Raw genomic sequence first — 23,876 nt, forward strand, 5'->3', positions numbered from 1 at the left:
CTCTGACGTCCGCTCTCGAGCTCTGACGATCGCCCCCGCCGGCCGCGCTTATAAAGGGGACTTTTCCCCAAACTCATCGATCGCCGCCTCGCCACGCGCCGCGCACCGTTCGCGGGCGCCCACCCCTGCCGACTACCGGGTCTCGGCGACGTGGGGGACTCGGGCAGCCCCGCCCCCACGGCAGGCGCCCCCTCCGTCCTCCCCGCCCCGGCTGTCGCGCTCAGCTCGGGGTGCCGCGGTCCCCGCCACCGAGCCTCGGCCGCGATCTCCGGCCGCTGGGACACCGAGGCCGGGCGGCCTCGGAGGGGAGGCGCGCGGCTCTTCGCTCTCCGTGGGGCGCGCGGGCACTTGTGGCTTTCTGCGTGGCGTGGTGGGGGCCGGGCGGGACACCGCGGCCGTGAACGCCCGGCGACCGCGGAGGGAGGACGAACTTGCGGGTCGTGGCTCACAAAGGCGGAGCCCACCCAACCCTTGGCGCGGTTCGCTCCCTGCGGACGCGGGGAGGCTGGCCCTGTGCGGTCCTCCCTGGTCCACCGCCCACCTTGCCTCTTCGCGCACGGAGTTCCGACTTTGCCCAGAAACAAATGTGCGTGAGTTGGGGTGCATGAAATAGCCTTGGACATGTGGGGGATCAAATAACAGAGAACAAGATTTCCTGGAGTGTGAAGCTTCAGAACTTGACGTTTGTCTTCTAAGAGTCTTGTTAAGACACTTGACCTTCCGAGATGGCTCTGCTATGGTTTTAGGCAATAGATATTTTTTAGTCCTTTTTGCTGTTAAGGGGTTGTGAGATGAAGGAAGGGCAAAGCAAGATCTGGAGGGTGGACCCTTTAAACAACAAAAATATGTCTCGTCGCCACAGTCACTTAAACCTCGGGGACTTGTTGAAATGTGGGGTTCTAGTTGAGTATTTTAAAATCGGTTTACCCAGAGTTGGTTTTTTTGTTTGTTTGTTTGTTTGTTTTCTCCAGATATTTTCATTTCATCACTTTTGGAACCATTACTTAAATCGTTTCAAAGGATGGGTAGTAAAATGAAAGAATGAGCAAATATTTTTAAATTTTTGGAGTATTCCTTTATGATGCACTTAACATCACCAAGTAATTCTGGAATATGACTTCGTTTCCCAAAGCAAATACACCTACACTCTTTGTAAACGCTCTCTTGACAGAATTACTGAGTTAGGATACAAGACAAGGCTAATTTTAAATTGAAAGAATTTTATTTAACACAAAAGGATTATGATTTTATTGATTAAATAGCATTTTCCATTTTGTCCTGTTTCTTGAAAACAGAAAACAATATTAACTTGTTAAATAGAAGTAGGATGGTGGAGTGGACACTTGTTGGCCATGGCCAGTTTCTGTGGAATTTCCGTGCACTTTTTCTTTAAGTGGCACTGGATGTCTAAATGAGCCAGCTGGTTTACTCCTGGCTGCCTGTGTAGGCACAGTGCTTGGCTGTGTTAAAACGCATCACTGTATTTTCTCCAGAAGTCTTCATGAAGTAAGCAGCTGTGGAAGAACCTGGACCTTACCTTACATAAAAATGGCTTTCCATGTGGAAGGACTGATAGCTATCACCGTGTTCTACCTTCTCATACTACTGGTTGGAATATGGGCTGCCTGGAGAACCAAAAACAGCAGCAGCACAGAAGAGCGCAGTGAAGCCATAATAGTTGGTGGCCGAGACATTGGTTTGTTGGTTGGTGGATTCACCATGACAGGTAGGTTCTGGTGCTGCTGCTCCATGCAGCTCACCCTTGCTTGGCTTCTCTGAGTATACAGCATGTGGCTTCAGAGTGACAAAACCAGTAGTGTTCTTTGTCCTTTTGGGGATTCTTCATGTTCACTAGTTATAGACTTTAAAAATAATTTTATACTTAATTTAAAAGTTGAAAACAAAATGGTCTCAGCTCAGCACTTGAACAAAATGATTTTATAATACATTATTAGACCAATATCAGTGAAACCAGTCTCTGCTGCCTGGGCTAGTCAGGGAATAGAGACAGTAAAAACAAAGAGGTCGAGAAATGCAAAAGTGTCCTCATCTCTCAAGCTAGGCATCTGTTAATTAATGTGATGGTGTCTCAGTGCATCCATTGATTCATACGTGAAGTGGTGACTGAGTTTTCTTAAATAACGAACAGCAATGACTACTAACCAGTGATGGTTTTTAGCCTGAACAAATCAATTTGGAGGCAATATAATTCCAAACTGATGGATGCCCTGTTCGGAAACCTCTCTCTCATTTAATAACTAGTTTCCTTATAGGAAGTGTTCACATATTAGAACTCTACAACACTAAAAATGAAATTTCAGCAATGTTGGTTAAAAAAAGAACAAGACCAGGGTGTGTCCTCATAGTAATCCCCAGCCCCCATCTGCAGCTCTGTCCCTTGCAGACCTGCTTTGTGTTTGGAGGATCCATAGTCTCTTCCTTTGCTCTGTGGTGGCTCTGTTCAAAGAGTAATTCCTCTCTCTTTTTCATATTCATCTTGGTCATTGAAAACAATTCTGACGAAACAACTAAAAATTATGTCTTGAATATGATTCATTACACTTGCACTTACAATACATTGCAGTGGAGTCTTACCAGGCATTTAAACATTGCAGCATAATCCATACAAAGAAGAATTCTGAATGCACCTGGAAAAATATACCACTGGAAAACATAACCAAATAATGCTCTGTTTCAGTCCTGAAGTGCTGTTTAAAGATGACTCACACTGTATAGCAAAGTTTGCTAACCAGTCTGTGAAGATGGTAGCCATGTTCTGAATGACTTAACTTTGGCCATCTGAAATCTACAGATTCTATATGGACTTTAGATTTTGTCTTTCAGGAATTCAAATTGTGTTTAACTTTTCACCAACTGTAGATGGGTTCATGTGAAAGGATTCTGGGGGTTAAGAAAAGATCCAGAATACATGAATAGCAAGGTCCAGAGCCTGGTCTTCTGACGGCCACGCCCTGGGCCCCGCCATGCTGCATGGCATGAAGCCCTCACTGGTTTCACTGTTTCTTTAGAAGTGTACTTAGTTTGCAAAATAAGTTTCTGCAAACTTACTTATTAGGACTAAATAAGCTGCTGTATATCAAAGTATTTTATTCACTGCTAATTATTACAATGTTCTGCTATTCTAATATTCTATTTAATATGGCCATAAAGATAATAGTGTAGAAGTTGTTCTTTTACCATGTACAGTGTTTTTTCAATCTCATGCACTATTAAAGTGTATCAAAAATAGTCAAACGATGTTATTACTTATAAACTGTCATCAAGGTCTAGCTCACTTTTTTAAAGATTTTTTCTTTCACAAAACTCAGAGGAACCATGGTCAATATCATCTCCTTGTCTTTCATTTAAAATATGAACCATATTATTCAAGCCTTGTCAGATTTGTTCACTTGCATGTATTTCATAAAGAAGAGAGATTGAAAGTGTTGATTCTTTAAAAATGCATATAGTTTAAAAGAGTTTGTGTTCTCATTCATGATTTTACACAAAATATATAAGCATGGGTAACAAATCCTGGCACAGAAGGAATGGATCAATAAAAATGGGAAGACTTCATTTAATCATAATAAGTAACCAGGTCTTCATTTCCATATTATGGTAGTTGCAACAATTCAGACCCAAGTTTCTTTTTGGACAAGAGACAAGAGAGCTACACAATGAAAAATGGTCACTAACAAGACTGTGCTTGTGAGATCATCAGGCCAGTTATTGTACACTGGTATGTTAGCAGTTCCAGTTTCCTTAACAGGAATATGAAGTCTCAGGTTCTATGCCTGCAAAAATTCATTTCTTATGGTCTTTGTTACTACCTAGCTGCTGTGTACCAAAGAAACGCTAAGATCTCAGCAGGGCTTAGAGTGAGAAGACAAGCAGAGGCAGTCCTTACTCATTGTTTGTTAACACCAGGGGTCCAGGCTGCTGTAAAGATGAGAGTGATTGCTAAAGACGCCTTTGTCCATTTCAGGATCTGGGATGTAAACTTCTCATTTAAATGTACTGAAATTTTCTATGCAGGAAAGTCTTTTCAAGTGAACCTTTTTAAAAGTGCTATCAACCCTAAGACATCCTCACCTCTTTGCTTTGTGTTGAATTAAAGGGCAAATAAATTTTGCCATGAAAACAACAGATATGTCTTAGTGTTATGTACATGTGATTTCTTTTACTTCCACTCTATGAGATTTTAGAGAATATTCAGAGTTAAATTGTATTCCCACTGGGATGATACAGCCTAAATTTCAGTGTCATATTTGATAAGCTTCTTACCAACCTGTGACCCTCATAAATTTACATAAATTCTACACAGATATCACTTTGAATATTTTGACTATACTCTTAAAAAGCATTAAACTACAAAGATTTAGCATTGTTAGCCTTGTTTTTTCAGCAAGAATAAAATATTACATTGTCTTCTGAGAGAAAGCAGTAATTTCTAGACCATTCTTGGTCTAAATCTCTTTAACAAAAATTTACTTCCTTTGGTTCCTTGACCTCCCTCACTCAGCTATTATGTTACATAAATTTTATATTTCTGAAGAAGATAATTCTTAGTATTCTCCATGAAATATTAAGTATGATATTAAAAGACCTAGATTAGAATAGAGAATTGTGAGTGGGTATGAAGTCAACATTTTATGTTCTTCTGAATAGTGGTTTCAGCCCTAAGTATATGTTAGGTGATAGGGAGGAGAGGGGGAAAACGTGACTTAAATTTACTTTGGGACATTGGAGTGAAAGTGTCGGCTCTGTGCTCCCTTCACTCTCCTAGCTGTTTACAGTAGTGAATACAACTTAGCTATGATGAAGATCAGATTTGCCAGATCCTGTGTTCCCAGAGTGTTTAAGAAAAGACTCTGGTAATGAAATGCTCACTCACATACTCACATGCACATACACCACATTTGTATACATGTGTACATAACCATGCATACACCATGCCTCAGGAACAATCATCAAGATCAATATAAAAATACCAATACAAGCCAGGTACCCAGTGGCTCACACCTACAATACTAGTTACTTGAGAGGCTGAGATTGGGAGGATTGTGGTTCAAGGCCAGCCAGGGCAAAAAGTTTGCAAGGCTCCACCTCAACCAATAGCTGGACACAGTGGCATGCACCTGTCATCCCAGTGATGATGGGAAGCCTAAAATAGGAGGATTGAAGTCTAGGCCAGCCTGGGAAAAAAGTGAGACTCTATCTCCAAAATAACAAGAACACAAAAAGACTGAAGGCGTGGCTCAAGCAGTAGAGTGCCTGCCTAGCAAGATCCTAAGTTCAAACCCCAGGACTGCCAAAAAATAAAAATAAAAAAATACCAACAAAATTAAAATGGAAGGGTCTTGAAATGAAGACAGAAATTATGATGGAGGCATGAAAAAGATTGTAGAAGGGCTGGGATGTGGCTCAGTAGTAGAGTGCTTGCCTAGCATTTATGAGGTCCTGGGTTCGGTTCCCCAGCACTAAAAAGGAAAAGACAAAAAAAGTTTGTAGAATTATTGAGAATAGAAATAGTCACATGGCATGTTAGTATGGTCTCAGACTTTAGAGCAAATAGTAATGTCATTAAAAAATGTTGGTAACTAAATGTATTTGTACAACACCCAGGACAGCACTGTCCAACAGAAACATAAGGTGAGCTACATATTTGGTGTTAAATTTTCTACAAACTTCTTTTTAAAACATAATAAAATGTAATAAGAAATTAAGGTTAACAATCTAAAAATTGGCTTAACTCATTCAAAATGCTTACATTTCAATGTATGAGCAGTACATAAAACCCTTTGAAACCCAGTATGGCCATCATTCTTGTTTAATCAAGACCTGTTTTCTTTGGTTCTTTGACCTCTTTTGTGCAGATATTATGTTACAGAAATTGTATATATCTAAAGGAGACATATTTCATAGAATGCCTCAGTCTGGGCTAGCAACATGACGGGTACTTAATTTCCACATAAGACCAGCAGCCATTGTGTTGAACATTTTGGTCTAGGGTATGATGTTTTCATTCTGTTTCAGCCACCTGGGTTGGAGGAGGGTATATCAATGGGACAGCTGAAGCAGTTTATGTACCAGATTATGGTCTAGCTTGGGCTCAAGCACCAATTGGATATTCTCTTAGTCTGATTTTAGGTAAGTAGAAGTTTAAATTTCGGTGACTCATTCAGTAAAGTATAAAGAATAGGAGTATAAGAGCAAGTGGAATTACAAGTCAAACAATGTGAACAGCTATTGTGGAAAAAATGTCACCAGAAATTTCTGAGTAGTTTGTGCCAGAAATTGGTATGTAGGAGAACACTACTAAAGCTGAGATTATTTGATCTCTTGCTTATGGAATATGTAAAAAAACATTTGATTCTGTAACTATCAGAAAAGTGACGTTCTTAACATAATCATATTTTTTTTTTCAAAAATAGTATAGATCTATCATTAAAAATGAATCAACTCTATTTTACTTGAATTTCTTTTTGCAGATCAAACTAATAAAAGGTCAAGAGTATTATATAACAGAGTTCCTTTTTTTTTCCACTCAGAATACTTTTACTGGATCCCATGCTTATTCAGAATGTCTAAATGTTGTGCTGGGTGATAATGCATCAAGACACTTTAGTGAAAAATAAATGCAGTAATATTATTGGACATGGGTCACACACTAAGTGGAGAATGAGCATAGGAGAAATAGGGAAAGGAAAGGAAACCTAAAACTTGAATGTGGTTGATGTGCTCACTGTAGAGGAGCAAATATAGTAACCTTAAACTGTCAGAGGCCACTATGGGAAGGTGACTAGGAAGTAGTGAAAAGGTCTGATAGAGATGAACCAATGTGGGTTGTAATACAAATGTGCATGGAAGCAATGCTAGATAGCCTAGCTATCTTCATCCCAAACTAGCAAAAACCCTATGTCTTTCTTATTATCTCTTATGTTTTCTGTCCAACAAAATCAGAGAACAAGAGGGCACAACAGGTTCTGCCTTGAAGCAGGGGGTGGGTGTGTGTGGAGGTGGCCCAAATGATGTATACACATGTGAGTAAAAATTAATAAAAATGATAAAAAAGATATTTTAGTGAGCACTGTACTGGTCCATATTTTTTAGTTCACATGCTTCAGTTGTGTTATTCAAATATCCATTGGATAAATACAATCTTAAATGTACTAAGGAATTTGTATCAGGTTGCTAAATATTTCTTGGTACTATATTCTTAGGATGTTTCACACTGGTTCCAGCACATATAGGTGTTTTAAAACACTCATTTCTCTTCAGAAATTATAGCATAATAAAAGGTTGTCAATGACTAAATTTTGTGATTTCTTTTTTTATTTTCACATAAGCACTTGTTTCTTTTAGGTGGTCTGTTCTTTGCAAAACCTATGCGTTCCAAGGGCTATGTGACCATGTTAGACCCGTTTCAGCAGATCTATGGAAAACGCATGGGAGGACTCTTGTTCATCCCTGCGCTGATGGGAGAGATGTTCTGGGCTGCAGCAATTTTCTCTGCATTAGGTAAGGACCACACAAGTCTGGCTCCAGCTGCATTCCAGATTTCTGAAGATCTGATGCACAATTTGACTTTGTCCCGCCTTGGCCTCTTAGAAATCATTAAACTATGTCCTGAGTCATATTTATACTCATAATACCTTAATTCCACAAGTACTCGCAATATGGCTGCAGAAGTTAAATCTAATTTCAACTGCATTTGTTTTTTACTTGAATTACATTGTAAGAGTGATGGCCATGAGTTATCTTAATCAAAAATTGCTTTCAAAGGTCATGTATGATTTTTAAACAAAGTATAACTGAGAATAACTAAAAGATGCAGTTTATATCATTTTTTTCAAAAACTAGAGTCAAGGAACCAGGGGTTTGGGGAATACTTGGTGTGAAATAAATTTGTCACACCTTGATTTCTTCCAATAATGTCTCCTTTCTGTGAACTGCACACTTTTTATCTCTCCCTTTTTCCCTTTTAATAACTGCCTTGCTAATTGATGTAAAAGCATATGTAAAACTACCTAAACTCCTCAGAGTGTAGCTTGCATTTTAAAAGCATTCATATATCTAAAGATGATGGCTTTTATGTAAAAATATGTCCAATTAAAAACAAATATAAAAGCAAGTTTGAGTTCCAACACTAACTAGCATTTCCAGAGAAATGAGGCATTATCAACTATACTGGCAGAATAGGCAAATAACATAAACAAAACCACCTAACCTGAGATATTTCAATGAACTGATATTTGTAAAAGAGTAATACTGTGATTAGTCCCAAAAGTCATTATGGTAGAACAGAGCAAGGACTCACCACCACCACCCTGTTTTATATGTCTTCTTAATGACTCATATAAGGCTTTCCCATTCCTGAGCTTCTCACCTCCAGTCTAACCCTGGAAAGGCAGCTAACACCTTGTGTCCACTTGCTAACATCTGAACAGGCTGAGGCTGTAGTGGTAGCTGGGAGATGTAAGCCCTTCTGGGAATGTGTGCACAACCTCAGCTGACATGGATTCACCTTCATCCTGCAGGCTGCTCAGCTCAGTTCCAGGACCCAGACTTAATGCTCATTTCCCCACCTGGCTGCTCCACCAGCCATTCTCCTTGCCGTTGCACACCTCTGCTTCTGTTCTGCCATAAATCAGGCCACTCCCAGCCTCAAGTGGATTAGCACAACCATCTCCCTGTTAGCAAATCTGCCCACCTCTTTTGGATGTTACACCATAGCCAGACTGCTTCTCAGTTTGGTTCTCACCTTTGGTTCTCACCATGTCTCTTTATTGCTTAACACCAAACTTTCACTTTCATTTTCATTTTTTTTGGATAGTACTGGGGTTTGAACTCATGGCCTCATGCTTGCTAGGCAGACACTCTACCTCTTGATCCACTCTACCAGCCTTTAAAACCAAACTTTTGAACAAGTCCCATATGTATAACCTGGACCATGATTCTCTACTCTCACTGCTCTACTGCTCTCTTCTTTTTATGGTCCTCCTCTCTTGTCTGTGACACTTTGCAAGCCCAGGTTTTTTCATTTCTTCAGACAAATGGAAATGTAGGGCTTAAGTCTACTGCTAGACCCTAATTGGTCAGAGCAAAAGTAAAATAAAATGAGTTTTCATTTATATTGTGTATTCCAGGCCACACATTTCTCTTCTGGCTTCCATATTGCCATCTTGTATACAGCCCTCTGTGATATCAGATATTAATGTTACTAACTTTTTCTCCCAAGTTTCCATATAACATTTTCTTGATCTCTGACTGTAAAAACAAAGAGGTGACTTGATGTGAAAAAGAAGACAATCTGATATTATAAAACACAGTGAACTTGCTAGAAAATGCTGCAGTCCGTGGATGGTAGATAACCATCCTTGACTGAAGTGAAGTCCTAATGAAATTATGTGAAAAACTACACCTCTCCTCCCACCTCACTCTTATCAGCTGAGAAGCAATGGGAGTTTATTTGCCATTGGGTTCAACATCAGAAACTTTGGTTTTAAGAACAAACTACCTGCTGGGGTATCAAACAAGGAGTGGGCTATGTATCTAATGGAATACAAAATGTTCACTCTGACTGAATAAGAACAATTTAGACCAGAGCCCTGGAAGGAGAATAGAATTAATGAGCTAATGTTTCTAAAATATTTTAGAAATATGAAACATAGTGGCTAAACTGTGAACTTTCTTAATAATTACATATTGTATTATGTAATTTATACATATATGTATGCCTATGTATATAAATCAGTATATATATGTATATATATGTAAAACATGTTTATCTTGTTCACTATCTCTCACTCTCCCTTACACACACACATATCAGACAATCTCTCTAACTTTTTGCCTAGGCTAGCCTTGACTCTGCCTCCTGACTAGCTGAAATTACAAGCATAAGTGCCATGCCTGGCTAGGAGCATCCTTTTTTATAATGATTACAATAAACATTGATTTAAATTATTACACTGCAGAACAAATGATTCCTAAATTGTATGTTTCAGGCACAACCAAAGTATAACAATACTTTGAGGACAGGTGTATCCACAGATATTAACTACATGGTTACTTCTTTGCCTATTCATCTCTCTCTTTTCTTTCCTGAATAACCTCAAGGTGGAATTCATCCTCTTCATAGTTTGCCCGCTGCTACTTGGGCAGGCTCTGCTGCCTCATGGTCAGGTCCAGTGCTCATTGAATGTGAAACACCCTGTCATTATAAAGTTTCTCAGGAAGACTTCTTCTGGCTTCTTTTTCACCTTCACCCCATGTACTGTATGCACATCTATCTCGCATTACCTCATTTTATTGAATCACACAGCATTGTGATGCTATTTTTGAATGCCATCAAAAATAGGCTAATATTTCACAACAGATTTGGAAGCATAACTTTGTTTTGCTCACTACCATTGATGTAATCACCCAGAAAGTATTTTAAAGAAAAATTTGACCCAAACATCATAGTGATAAGAGAAAGGAATGTCTCTAAAATCACTGTTACAACCAAATGATGGCATCTACAAGGACCACAAATCTATGTCCTGTGCTCTTTCTTCTATAATTGAACTGCCCATGATTCAGGAGATTATAACTTGGAAATGTGGTTAAAGTGGAGAATTGCATAAAATGAAGAATGACGAAATGTCACAACTAAAGATCCAACACGAGGAAAAAGATTTCAGGAGAAAAGTAACCTGATTAAATATCTATACAATAACTCAGTCAATTATCTAAAGTCTCTTACAAATATTGACCTCTTTCCTTTGTGTTAATCCTGCAACTCCCTGTAAGACATCTCTTTTAAATTTGTTTAATCCCAGGAATAATTTCATTTTATTATCATAGCCAAAGCACAAAAATATTTTGTATTTCTGTATCTGACCAGGGTATCTTGAGTTGCTCTTTGAAAAATGGATTTTCATCGCTGGTAGATGGTGTGCACTATTAATCTGCCAATTAAGGAAGAGGAGCAGAAAGAGACATCAGTGACAATTGATGATACAAAAACTCACAGATTTTTGTATCTATGCAAGTACACCTATCATTGTTGCTCTTAATAATATGAATTATATGGCTTTGAGAGCAATGGGAAATAGGCTTGTAAAGCAACAAACAAGTTATGAAGCATCACTCCAAGAACGACTGGGGTCCAAATGGCCCATGCCACAAAATTCTAAGTAGAAATATAGCCGCCAACAAACAATGCTACAAAGTAAAAGAAACACCAACAAACTGATGAGGAAAATTACTTAAATTACGGCTTTCAAAGCTATCCCAGAAATAAAACTGGCATGTTCTACTAACTAAATAAAGTAATCTTTCAGAACTTTAGGGGGAAAGTGTTATTAAGTGCAGTTTACCAATTTTATTATTTTTTTCTTCTACAAATTTGTCTCATCCTTTTGGTACTTCATAGGATCTGTCTGCTATCATGACAGATAGCAGAGGGCATAGGAAATTCAAAATAGCAAGTGAATATTCTTTGTAAAATGTAGAAATGGGTGATTGTGCTCCTCAGAGAGGCTTCTTGTTCTTATGGATGTGAGTAAATATACTGCATATTTTAATTAAGTTAGAGTTTCAAATGGTGAAATCATTGCAGGTTCTTAGAATAGAATTAAATTTTATGAGTATTTCAGAGTGTTTTGTGATCATAAGAGTTTCAAGAGTCTTTCATATAAATAAGTTAGCAAAATAACAATTTTTAAAAGCAAGAGTATGTATCTATATATAATGATATATACAGAGAATATACTCGATTTACTAAGATATAAAATTTTCAGTATAACAGTTCACTTTAGCTGTTGTCATCCAATACATTTCATATGACATAGGGAAGATATCTGCTGTCACTGAACTATCAGTTTGTCTCTGTACAGGAAAAAGAACTGTTTGAGCCCCTTGACCACAGCACTCATTTGTTTGTTTCCTTCCAGGAGCCACCATCAGTGTGATCATTGATGTGGATGTGCATGCGTCCGTCATCGTCTCTGCACTCATTGCTACTCTGTACACCCTGGTGGGTGGGCTCTACTCTGTGGCCTACACTGATGTCGTCCAGCTCTTCTGTATTTTTATAGGACTGGTAAGTGAAACCATCCACAACTTTTCCTTCTTTTTTGTATAAAAGACATTATGGCATTTCACACTAACTTACCAAAAATCAGAAGACATGTTATCTCCTATCATGAGTAATATGATAGGAGAAAAAGCAGTTCTCCTTGCTTTTTCTTATAACGGAAAACTTTGCACTCTATTTTAGATTCTATACTACATACTCAGAGATTAAAAATGAAGAATGAATCTCATACTCTTTTCTTTTAACTTTCTAACATCTGTTATAATATCCTGGAAGAAAATTTAAGAGTACTGACTATAATTAGATTTATAGTTTAACTTTAAATTCATATACACTAGCAAAGATTTTATTTCCTCTTCTCCTAGACCTTGTATTTGCATTTTATGACATGTCACTCACTCATATCTTAATTGAATTTCAGAATACTTAATTAGCTTAAGGACTGTCACTTTTTTGTTCTTAAATTGCCAACATCAAATGAAGAGTACAGAGATTGTGATTTTTTGCTTAGCATCATTATAAACTTTCAGAAATAAAACAGAACACAGAAACAATCTCTCTTCAGAATGCCAGAGGCAGGGTTAGTTGGCAATGGCGATTCTCATAACTGATGCACTTGTTATTCCAAGAAATACAACCCCAGGGGAGGAATCTATCTACTGATGATGATGTGATGTCTCATTGCTTTGCATGAGACCAGAACTTAAAACGCACAGGTGCATAAATCAGTGTGCACAGGTAAATATGGTAGGGCAAATGTATGGAAGGCTATGTTAGAACGTTTTTCTCCTACAAAATGTAAATAAAATGATAAGGAATGAAGTCTGGGTGCTACTTATTTAAAGCACTATTAAATTTGCATGCTAAATATTTTTTGCTTTGCAAATTTTAATGGCTATACCTGAATACATAATTAATCAGTCTATACATCAAACCAACTCTTCTCAAATTCTTTAGTTCTGTGTATTTTTCATCACCCTTGGAGCTCCTCAGCTGCAAACTTGAGGTTCCTCTTAGTTCTCCCTCTCTGGCCTACCATGACTGGAAGCCCTGCCATGCCCTACCATGACTGAAAGGCTGTTGACTCTTACCATCCTTTTCAGTAGCAGTATCTCTCTCCCATCATTACTGCTGGGATTTATGGTTTTTGTCCAGGTGGCATTGAAACCTCCTATCACCCTCCTATTTTACTACTTCCTTCTAAACTCACTGTTAATATCTATGGAGTTAAAATTAAGAAGAAATTCCACTGAAATCTTTTTAAAACTCAGAAGTTCTTCTAGCTTTACAAACCAAAATATAAATCTGTTAGCTTGCAACTCAATGTTCTCTCCATGTACCTGTTCTCCCAATTTCTCTAAGTCACCCCCCCAGGCCAGCAAGCCTTCTCACACAGCAGATGTGGGTATGCGTACAATCACATTATACAAGACATACAGAGAGAACTGGTCTTCAATTGTCAAGGGTTTAACTTAAAATTTTTTGGCTTTACAGTGGTGCAAAAGCCAAATGCATTCAGTAGAAACCATATTTTGATTTTGGATCTTTTCTTGGGCTAGCAAAATGTACTATGATCTTGTCTCTGATGTCCCGTAGTAGCAGCAAGTTGCAGCTCTAGTTCAGCCACACAGTCGTGTGTGTTGCTGAGCAATAATGAATGATAGGTCAAGTGATTTTGATGCATTTTTGACACACAGTATTTTCAACTTATGTTAAGTTTATCATCATGTATGCCCACTGAAAGTCAAAGAGCATCTGTGATCTACCCTTTACCTTGCTTCTTCCGGACCATATCCTTCTATTCCTCTTCTTCTACCTCTTACTATTACTACTGGGCCTGTCCTTGAATGCTTGTTTCACCCACAATTTTCTCAATCAGATCTCTCTGTAATTCACAGAAAACATAAAAGAATGTGTGTGTGTGTGTGTGTGTGTGTGTGTGTATGAAATGTCAGGTTTTTTTCCCCAGAGGTTTCTGGTGGATGCTTCTATAGTTTATAAGATATGATATACTCAAGCACAGAAGTAGGCAATGTGTTATTTTAGTTTTTCTAAATCAGTACTTCGTGATGTCCTATAGCGAGCATGATATCAGGCAGTACTCTGCCTGAGTAGGAGGAACTACTAGAAAAATAAACTAGGAGTATAAATCTTGCATGTACTAGATGATTAAAGATCATAGCCTGAAGCTCCAGTGTTACTCTTTGTTCCAGTGGATCAGTGTCCCCTTCGCCCTGTCACATCCTGCAGTCAGTGACATTGGATTCACTGCTGTGCATGCCAAATACCAGAAGCCCTGGCTGGGAACCATTGAATCATATGAAATCTACAATTGGCTTGATAGTTTTCTGTTGTTGGTAAGTGATGCTCTGACCTGATGGATACTGTGCAATAATTGCTAAAATCAAAGGCATTTTCAGGATTTCAATATTTATACTTAAAAATCTGCCTAATGGCACATGTCCACTTCTACACTGACTCCTGCCACGTGCTGACTGTGGTGGCTGGCAGTGTCAAAGTAGAAAGCAAATGAAGTCTTATAGGAACAGCACCCATGCTGTTATGTGTGATGTGTCCACATTTCTGTTGTGGTAGAAGCACAACAGAAGGTATCCCATACCCTATTCCAAAGACTCCCCAATCAGTCAGCCAAGCCATCTGCCTATTTTAGTTTGTGTTTTGGATTAAGTTATTAAAAGTCAGTTTATTCAGTCTTGAATTACAGAATAAGCCAGTTAGTGGTACTACAGCCCTAAGTACATGAGATAAGTTGGGACAGGAGATGTGACTCAGGAAGGATGCCACAAGAGAGGCTGCTTGAAAACACACAGAACCTTGGGGTGAGGCTGTTGGCAGTGAGAGGAGGGCGTGGGAGAACTCATAGCAGACCACATTTTGAGGAAGACAGAAAAACCAAAAGAACCTATCGTATTTTTGTGATTTTTCTAATTAGATAGATTATGTGGGCAGATAGCTCACTGCGTGTGATTTCAACATAAGAAATAAGTTATTCCTAATGTTAAAATGAAGACTAAATTGGTTATTTTTTGTTTGACAGTATTTTATAACTTTGTGTTTATGGCAGTCTGTTGAATTTTAGCATTCCCTTAATACTCAAAGTTTGTCTTTCCTAGTAAAGAATTTTCTAGTAAGGAGACAGGAAATTGGGGCAGGGGGAGGGCATAGAGGGCTTTTCTCCCCAAGGACTGTTAAAAAAATCCCTTGATGTCATTCTTCTGGGATATTTTAGAATTATGAATGGAAAGCATAAGGGATTAAATACTGTGTGTGGAATGAAAATCACACCATTATCTGAGCTAGAGATGGAAACAGAACATTAAAATGTCATGATCCTTTCCCCTACACCACACTTAAGTTCTCAGGCCACTCCTCTTTTAAATAAAGTATTATATCTAGTGACAGTGAAGTGTCTTCCAACTCTTAAGTCATTCATGATTCTAAGTGTAAGATAAGTTGAAATGAAACACCGTATGGTAAATATGAATGAACTGTAGAACCAAGACTAGAAATGTTTCAGCAGTAGTCTCTGATCTTGAGTTGTCTTTCATATATTCCTACATAAAAGTGAATGACCAGTACAGCTAGTGACACTGTCAACGTCTCTCCCAGCCCCACCACTTTTGAATTAGCTTCATTAAGTCTATAGCCTCCTTTAGCTGGCCCATAATGACAACCACTTTCTAGTCTCCTTGTTGGCAGTCTGCTCACCTGTCCCTCCCCTAAGTTCATTTTCCAAATTGCCATCAATCTTAATCAATAGGACTACTCCACAATGTACCATAAACAGAAATTGAGTTCTCATAGTTCTGAAGGCTGGAACTCTGAGTTAAGGTACCAACATGGCTGGGTTCTGGTGAGAGCCCTCTTGAGGGTTTCAGACTGCCAACTTTTTGTTATGTCCTCACATGGTGGAAAAGGGGCAAGGGAGCCTTATGGTCTGGTCCCTTCTTAAAAAGTACTAATCCCACTCATGCAAGTTTGACCCTCTCAGAAGGCCTAACCTCTTAACATTATCACGCTGGGAGTAGGTTTTCAACATGTGAGCATTGTAGGGACACAAACATTCACTGTGTTTGTAAACATAGGTCAGATTTTTACCTTACATCAAAGCTTCTGATGATTGGCATGTAAATTATGATGCATCAACTCATATAATTCATTGACATGAAAGATGCTAATACCTTTGACTTTCAGGTTGCAAAATGAAAGAAAGGGTTTAGAGAAGAATATAGATTTGAGGAATGGAATTATGAATTTTAGATTTTCTTCTTTTAACTTCTTTTTTACTTTTGAACATACATGGTTAGAGGAAGGAAAATTGTTCTGGAATCAATGTACCAGGGGTTGTACTTTGTACAGGTAAAATAATAAATAAGATAGGATCTCAGAATTTAGAGCTTAGTGGGAAACACAGGCAATTAAAGAAACCTCAGTACACCATAGCACAGCAAGTTCCATCGATTCACTTATGTAATGAATGTACACTGGATACCAACTCTCTGCCAGTCAAAGGAATAGCAGTAATCCAGGGACAGTAATTCCCCAGTCACCTCTCTAGCAACTGGTATCCATCCTGATTCTGGTGTACCCCATGTGCAGTGGTTCCACAGCTGTGTGGTTGTTGTACTGGGTTTTCTTTATTCATATTAGTTTTTCTCCCAGGAACTCTTTTCTCTCTGCATCTTCACCTCAGGATGTATTTAAGGACAGATTCACATCATTTCTGTAGTTTTCCTTTTTACCATACCTCTGTCCTCTTTACCACCCCTTCTTTCACCCCCAAATAATTGTTTCTCATTTTTGTTCCCATGCAGACCTCTATATAGCATTGCAGTTCAGTTCTCCAATTTTTATTGTATATTCTCAGTAAGAACGTTGAGCACACCTCCAGTGTAGCTATGTGCATTTATTAATTGCTTACATGTACTGTACTAACATGTACATCTTTTAATTTAAAAACCCTACAACATTCTGGAATAAGTTAAAAATTAGTATAAATAGAAATTCTGTTATTCTCTTTGGTGCCCCACTGTATTCTCTTGGATGTTCTGAACACTCGCTTTATAAACATTATAACATTGACTCTCACGGAGTCTGCAAGCTGCTGAGCAAGAGACGTGACGTCGCCATCTTTGTGCCCTTACAACTGTTACATTGCTCAACATATTATTAGAGTCTGTAAATATTTATTGGGTTGTATTGGCTTAGATTTCACTTCATTCTTTCAGAATCTTAATTATTTTGGGAAAATACTTTATGATAGTTGGAACTTCTGAATGAGAACAGATTGAAGACTTCTGGGTAATTTAAGACAGATTAACATGTGTAACTTAAGGAAAAGAAATTATTGTCCTATTTAATTGTAAAGAAAAACAGTTTGGGGAAGCCCTGTAATCAAAAGTATGACAACAATATTATCTTGGTCTTCTCAAGCTACTGTAACAAATTACATTTAACTGGGTAGTTTCTGAACAACAGAGATTTATTTTTCACAGCCTAAAGCCTGGAAGTCCAAAATCAAGGCACATGCAGATTAGCGGTATAGTGAGGGCCAATTCCTCATAGAAGGCACACTCTTGCTGTGTCCTCCCATGGTAAAAGGCGGAAACAGTACTATTGGACCTCTTTTGTAAGGGCACTAATTGCATTCACAAGGGCTCCAACCTCATGACCTAATCAGCTTCCAAAGGTCTCCATGTGATACCTAATTCCATCATGTTGAGGATTCAGATTTCAACAGACAAATGGGAGGTAAGGGCAAAACTTAGGTCACAGCAAATAATCATAGCAGTTGTAACTTGTAGCCTTTAAAATTGCCTATACTTCACAGCCCTACTTAGGACCGTTCTAAAGAGTTATAAAACTCTTTAAAAAAAAAACATACAAGATGTTAATTGCCTCCAATTCACTCTGAATCCCTGGGCTTCTAATGCAGATTCTGGGTGGAATCCCATGGCAAGCCTACTTCCAAAGGGTCCTCTCCTCATCCTCAGCTACCTATGCTCAGGTTCTGTCCTTCCTGGCGGCTTTTGGGTGCCTGGTGATGGCTGTGCCTTCTGTACTCATTGGGGCTATTGGAGCATCAACAGGTAAATCTCTTACATCTTCATCACAGTGACAGTTAGCTTCTCAACGGCCACCAGCTGCTCTCTCTACTTCTCTTACCCAGGGAGTTAATTCTTCTTCATTCATAGTTCCATCTATGCCTCTGTAATAGAATTCAGCAAATTTTGTTATACTTTAGTGATCTCCACATTTTGGATTTCTCAACCGATGACATTTGTGAGGCAGCTCCCAAACCAAGTTTATAGATAGGAAGAGGACCAGTGAGAAGAGCTGCAGTGTAGTCTCTTTCCATGCACACAGGTAATTAGGCTGCAAGAAAGAGACTACGGGTATCCTTTTAGCTCCAAGTAGTTGAAAAGAAATTCTATGACCAGTCTAAGAGCATTTATTTTCTGTGGTTCTATGTAATGCCCTACCATCACTGCAGAAAAAGAGCATATATCTCAACAGCAAGCTCTGGCAAATGTTGGAAACTGACAGTCAATGGCACCCCTAGAAGCCAGCACATGTCAGATATTTCCATATGACCAGCACATAGACTGCTCCTAAGTAGACTAACAGTGTGATTCTGAGATGTTTCAAAACTACCTGGTAAAGAGCATGCCCCAAGATAGATAAAGTACATGACACTCAGTTGTTGGTATGGCTTTGTTTTTACTCAACAGACTGGAACCAGACTGGATATGGGTTTCCAGACCCCAAGGACAATGAAGAAGCAGACATGATCCTCCCAATTGTTCTACAGCACCTCTGTCCTGTGTACATTTCCTTCTTTGGTCTTGGTGCAGTTTCTGCAGCTGTCATGTCCTCAGCTGACTCTTCCATCCTGTCAGCAAGTTCAATGTTTGCTCGGAACATCTATCAGCTTTCCTTCAGACAAAATGTAAGAGCAATTTTTTAATTTGTCATTTATTATTGTTGTTGCCATTATCGTTGTGTTTGTTTTGCGCACAGAATTACAGGTTGAGCTCCATAATTAAAAAATGTGAAACTTTGTTTTATGCACAAAATTATTTAAAATACTGTATAAAATTTCTCTGGGGCCATGTGTACAAGGTATATATTAAAAAATTTATTTATGTTTTGGACTTAGGTCTTATTCACCAAGAGAATCTCATTATGATATGTGAATATTCAAAGTAAAAAAATAACCCTGAAATCCAGAACACTTCTGGTCTCAAGCAAGGAATGCTCAATCTGGATATATGTTTTAATAGTCTATATTAAAATTTCACTCTGCTTTGATTAAAAATACAAATTTAATTTATTTATGCCATAATGGATATTATCAATACATGTTATCATCTTGTTAATACTAAAAGGAACAAACCAATATAACTATTTCCCAAGAAATCGTCTATTCTGATTAAATACGCCAGAAGTCGGGTGAGCTCTGTGGAAGCAGGGGTTGGTAAGTTTTCACTCATATTTGTGTGACATCTGGAGTGCTCTTCCTTTGAACTCAAGTCTACCTTTGTCATAAGATACCCACTCAATTTGATTTTCCTCCTAAATCAAGTGGCCATAGGATAGGTAGCTTCTGGGGTCTCTCTAAAGCCTTTCTTCCCTGACTAATGCTTGGCTTCTCGCTAGGTTTTTCTCTTAGCTCATGGTTAGCAAAATGGCCCCACTGTTTGTTTTTACCAAGAGAATGTTCGGGAAAAGCCTTTATAAGGCCCTAGAAGGTGATTTGCTTTAAAGAAGGCAGCATGTAGGTTATGTTGGGTTGGCCCTTAAGACTGAGCCATTTAACCCGGGCGACTTCTTCACACCAGTTTTCAAGCATAGAAACCTATGCTGTTCTTTGCCTAAATAAGCCAACACGCCAAGTGCCATGCTGACCCTGAATGTGTTTCTTCCAGGCATCAGACAAAGAAATTCTCTGGGTCATGAGAGTTACAGTGTTTGTGTTTGGAGCTTCTGCCACAGCCATGGCCTTGCTGACGAAGACTGTGTATGGGCTTTGGTACCTCAGCTCTGACCTCGTCTACATCATCATTTTCCCACAGCTGCTCTGTGTCCTCTTCATCAAGGGGACCAACACGTATGGGGCTGTGGCAGGCTACATTTCTGGACTTTTCCTGAGGATAACTGGCGGAGAGCCATACCTGTACCTGCAGCCCTTGATCTTCTACCCAGGTTATTACTCTGATAAGAGTGGTATATATAATCAGAGATTTCCATTTAAAACACTCTCCATGGTTACATCGTTCCTAACAAACATTTGTGTCTCTTACCTAGCCAAGTACCTATTTGAAAGTGGAACCTTGCCACCAAAATTAGATATATTTGATGCTGTTGTCGCAAAGCACAGTGAAGAAAACATGGATAAGACAATTCTTGTCAGAAATGAAAATATTAAGTTAGATGAACTTGCACCTGTGAAGCCACGACAGAGCATAGCTCTCAGCTCAACTTTCACCAATAAAGAGGCCCTCCTTGACGTCGATTCCAGTCCAGAAGGGTCTGGGACTGAGGATAATTTACAGTGACCCATCTAAACAAAATACTGCTTTCCCAAACAGCACTATAGTAGGGTAATCTTGTAAAGATGGATTGCAGCATATAAAACACTCATTAAAACATAAACAGGAGGACAAAAATCCTGTAGAGAGTAAAAGTAAGTCCCAGAGGAGGAATTCAGGAAAAAAAATCACATACAATTCCATAAACACACGCCAGGCAAGAAGGAAGCAGCTATGAAAGTAACATTATTTCTCATCCATAGTCATTTTGATTTCTATGCTGCATAGTTTTGTTAGGTCTATAAAAATTAGTAAAGCCCCAATTTAAGAACACATGACCAAACAGCATTGTCTTTATTGTGAAAGCAGGAAGTGCAAATGAAAGAGCCTGAAAAAAAGGAGATTGGATGGTCTTGATCACACTTGTTGGCTAGTACGTGAGCCTGTCTAATAATTTTCATGTTGGCCTAGAGACTAAGTCACAGCTGCTCCAATGAGCAGTGCGCTGAGTTAGCCAGCTGATTTTTCTTGATTAACCCCTTCTTTCATGATGTGAAGTATAGCACTTGCTGAATGTGCAATCAGGCTTTGTTTTGGTTTGGTTTTTGTGTGTGGTGCTGGGGATGTAACCCAAATCCTTGCATGTGCTGGGCAAGCACTCTATCCCAGCCCCACAATCTGTCTCTTTTAGTAAAGACCTATATTATTCTGATCATAAACAAAAGAAACACAAAAATACTGCATAGTGGCGATTTGTGTGTGTGTGTGTGTGTGTGTGTGTGTGTGTGTGTGTGTGTGCAAATTGCTAGGAAAATAGAGACCATTTTGGAAAAACAACACTGGGCTCTGAGCATACCAGTCACTACCACAGCCTTAAATAAGGGTATGTGGAATCCAGAAAGATCATTAGGAGAACTTACAGCAATAAATCAAGAAGGGCATTACACAAAACTGGATAGGAAGAATAGGTTTTGGTCTTCAGCTGAAGAATAGAAAGTTTTGCCACATTGGTAAAAGATGTGATGTCTTGCCTTACTTACTATCTAAATCAGTATTGGGAGTGAAAGTGAGCCATAAGAAAAGAGAGGTAGCTAGCTACCCTGCAGCAATTATGATCAGTGAGAGACAAATTGCTAAACTAAAATGTATTTCATTCAATATTTATTAATACCAGTTCCCAAAGTACCTCTTCATAGTAAAACCCCAGTCATGTTTGGATAGTCTGTAAATGGGAAGACACAGTGGTAAGGGATCTACTCAGTGGCACTTTCTCACATCAGCTAGTTTCAGGAACTGGACAAATCACCACCATGAAAAGTATATCTTGAATTTTAATGTGTGGCAGAAAGTAAAAATAAGTCCTAAAGAGAAGAAGCCATAAATTTTAACATTTGATGTATGCATAGCTTTCATGAAGTTAGTCATTAAGTGTTGTTTTGCTCCTTTTCTGGAGTTAAAAACTGTATGTATATATAGGTATATATACATATGTAATGGTTTGTAACCATTCTAAAATTTTAAATACTTCCACACCAGTCACACGTTATAGAAAACACTGGATCTGTATCAACAAAATCAGACCAAACTGATGAGATGAAGAATTACCTGGACATTTTTTCCAATAGAGAAAGCCATTCTGAATTGCAGAAGTGAAAGTACTTTCCCCAAAACATTTCTAATTTACAATCCATAAACAAAGGGTTAACTCAATTTTCAGCATTAAGTATAAAAGTTGTGTTCTTGACTCTAGAATTCCTTTTCATAGGTTTTGATTGGAATTATCTCAAAGCATCAAATAATGTATCTCCTTTTTTATAAAACATAAATTTCTAGGGTAATTTCTTAAATGTGTAATTAATTTTGCATGTTATAGTAATGTCCTGTATTTTCAGAGCTTTGTTAAAAAATTGATGATGAATATGATATTGCATTCAAAACCTTTACTGAACATCTTGTATGCCTAAATAAAAAGAGAATTCCTTTATTCATCAATTTGCTCAGAATCAACCAGTAAGAACCCAGAAGATTGAGAAAAATGCCAGGGAAAAGTTAAGAAAAAAAGTCAGAAAAAAACAGATTAAAACATTTGCATGTGAAAGTAGTTAACTGATGGGGACCACAGTTCCTGGCAAGTATGGCATTTCAAATACAATGTGCTTCCCAGCACACTACCCAAATAATGACTTCTATCCACTCTATCACCAACATGATGACATCTTAAAGTCCAAAAAAATCAAAAGGATTGAAACAATAATCTCAAGATCTTTATTCATTTATGCACATTTTTGCATACATTTTCTCCAGTTTCCAAGGAAGGGAAAAGACCTACTATGTGACGGTATCGTGGGTCATGCAGAAGGCACTGAATTCATCCACCTTCACTCAGTGATTCTGATTTTCAAAAATTCATCCTCAATGAAAATACAACATTCCAAACATTTTCAAACACTACATATATTAGCCCTTGGAGGCAATACCTGTGGATAAGGCATTAGAATAAAATCAATGTTTTATTTTCAGACTTTACCAATATTATGTGTTTTTTGGATAATTCTGCTTTTTTCCCTGCACATTCAGAACATCAAGTTGGTAGCTGGTCTGATACGTATGTCAGCAACTTTTCAAACTTTGTCAAAAATTCACTTTCATTGCTACATTTATAAATAAATTTATGTGAATATCAAGTGAATGTAAGCTTGAAATAAGTAAATTTAATACAATGGCTATTGGCTTTTTATTTGGAAATAATGAATTAACATTATATTTTAAAGATAAATTATGACTTTTTCCTTTTTAGCCTTCAAAAAAATTTACTCTGTATAGTGTATAATTTATTGTAAGCTTGCTATAAAGTATAATTTACTATAAGTTTGCTACTGAACAGACAGATGTGCATAATGGTTCTAAAACATATATTTTTGTCGGTAAAAAGATGATATAAATTTATGCTTAAAATAAGTAGATTTGCAACTATACATGTAAATGTTTTAAATGTAATGGTATTGTATCAAACTGTGCTATTGCAATTCAGGAGTCATTGTCTTGGTTTGACCTTTTGGAACCCTCTCTTAAAATAAATATAAATGGTACATGAAGACAATTATGCAATAGAACTGAAATAAACCATCCCATTACTGATGATATTCACTTGTCAAATACTGCACCTCACACAAGTCTTGGGGCAATATATGATATCATACTTCAGAACAATATGGAAATTATCTTTCTTGGAAAATGAA

The 23,876-nt window shown here is 38.1% G+C and overlaps 1 protein-coding gene across 1 annotated transcript; it reads left to right on the top strand.

Annotated features, from left to right (window-relative positions):
* The first annotated feature begins 254 nt into the window (after positions 1–254).
* Slc5a7 (solute carrier family 5 member 7) lies at positions 255–23,844 on the top strand. Its single transcript, XM_074050525.1, has 9 exons — positions 255–586; positions 1,494–1,726; positions 6,037–6,150; positions 7,366–7,521; positions 11,943–12,091; positions 14,299–14,442; positions 18,042–18,195; positions 18,838–19,055; positions 20,035–23,844. The coding sequence occupies exons 2-9, from the start codon at positions 1,549–1,551 to the stop codon at positions 20,662–20,664; spliced, it is 1,743 nt and encodes a 580-aa protein (XP_073906626.1). The 5' UTR covers positions 255–586; positions 1,494–1,548; the 3' UTR covers positions 20,665–23,844.
* The last annotated feature ends 32 nt before the right edge of the window (positions 23,845–23,876 follow it).

The sequence above is a fragment of the Castor canadensis genome, chromosome 12 (assembly GCF_047511655.1).
Source record: "Castor canadensis chromosome 12, mCasCan1.hap1v2, whole genome shotgun sequence".
In the NCBI taxonomy this organism is placed as follows: Eukaryota; Metazoa; Chordata; class Mammalia; order Rodentia; family Castoridae; genus Castor; species Castor canadensis.

Bases quoted from the DNA above. Each gene is read 5' to 3' on its own strand.
- Slc5a7 (XM_074050525.1), top strand. From the start codon at position 1,549: ATGGCTTTCCATGTGGAAGGACTGATAGCTATCACCGTGTTCTACCTT. The intron at 12,092-14,298 runs GTAAGTGAAACC...TCTTTGTTCCAG, and splicing joins TCTGTATTTTTATAGGACTG to TGGATCAGTGTCCCCTTCGC. The intron at 19,056-20,034 runs GTAAGAGCAATT...TGTTTCTTCCAG, and splicing joins AGCTTTCCTTCAGACAAAAT to GCATCAGACAAAGAAATTCT.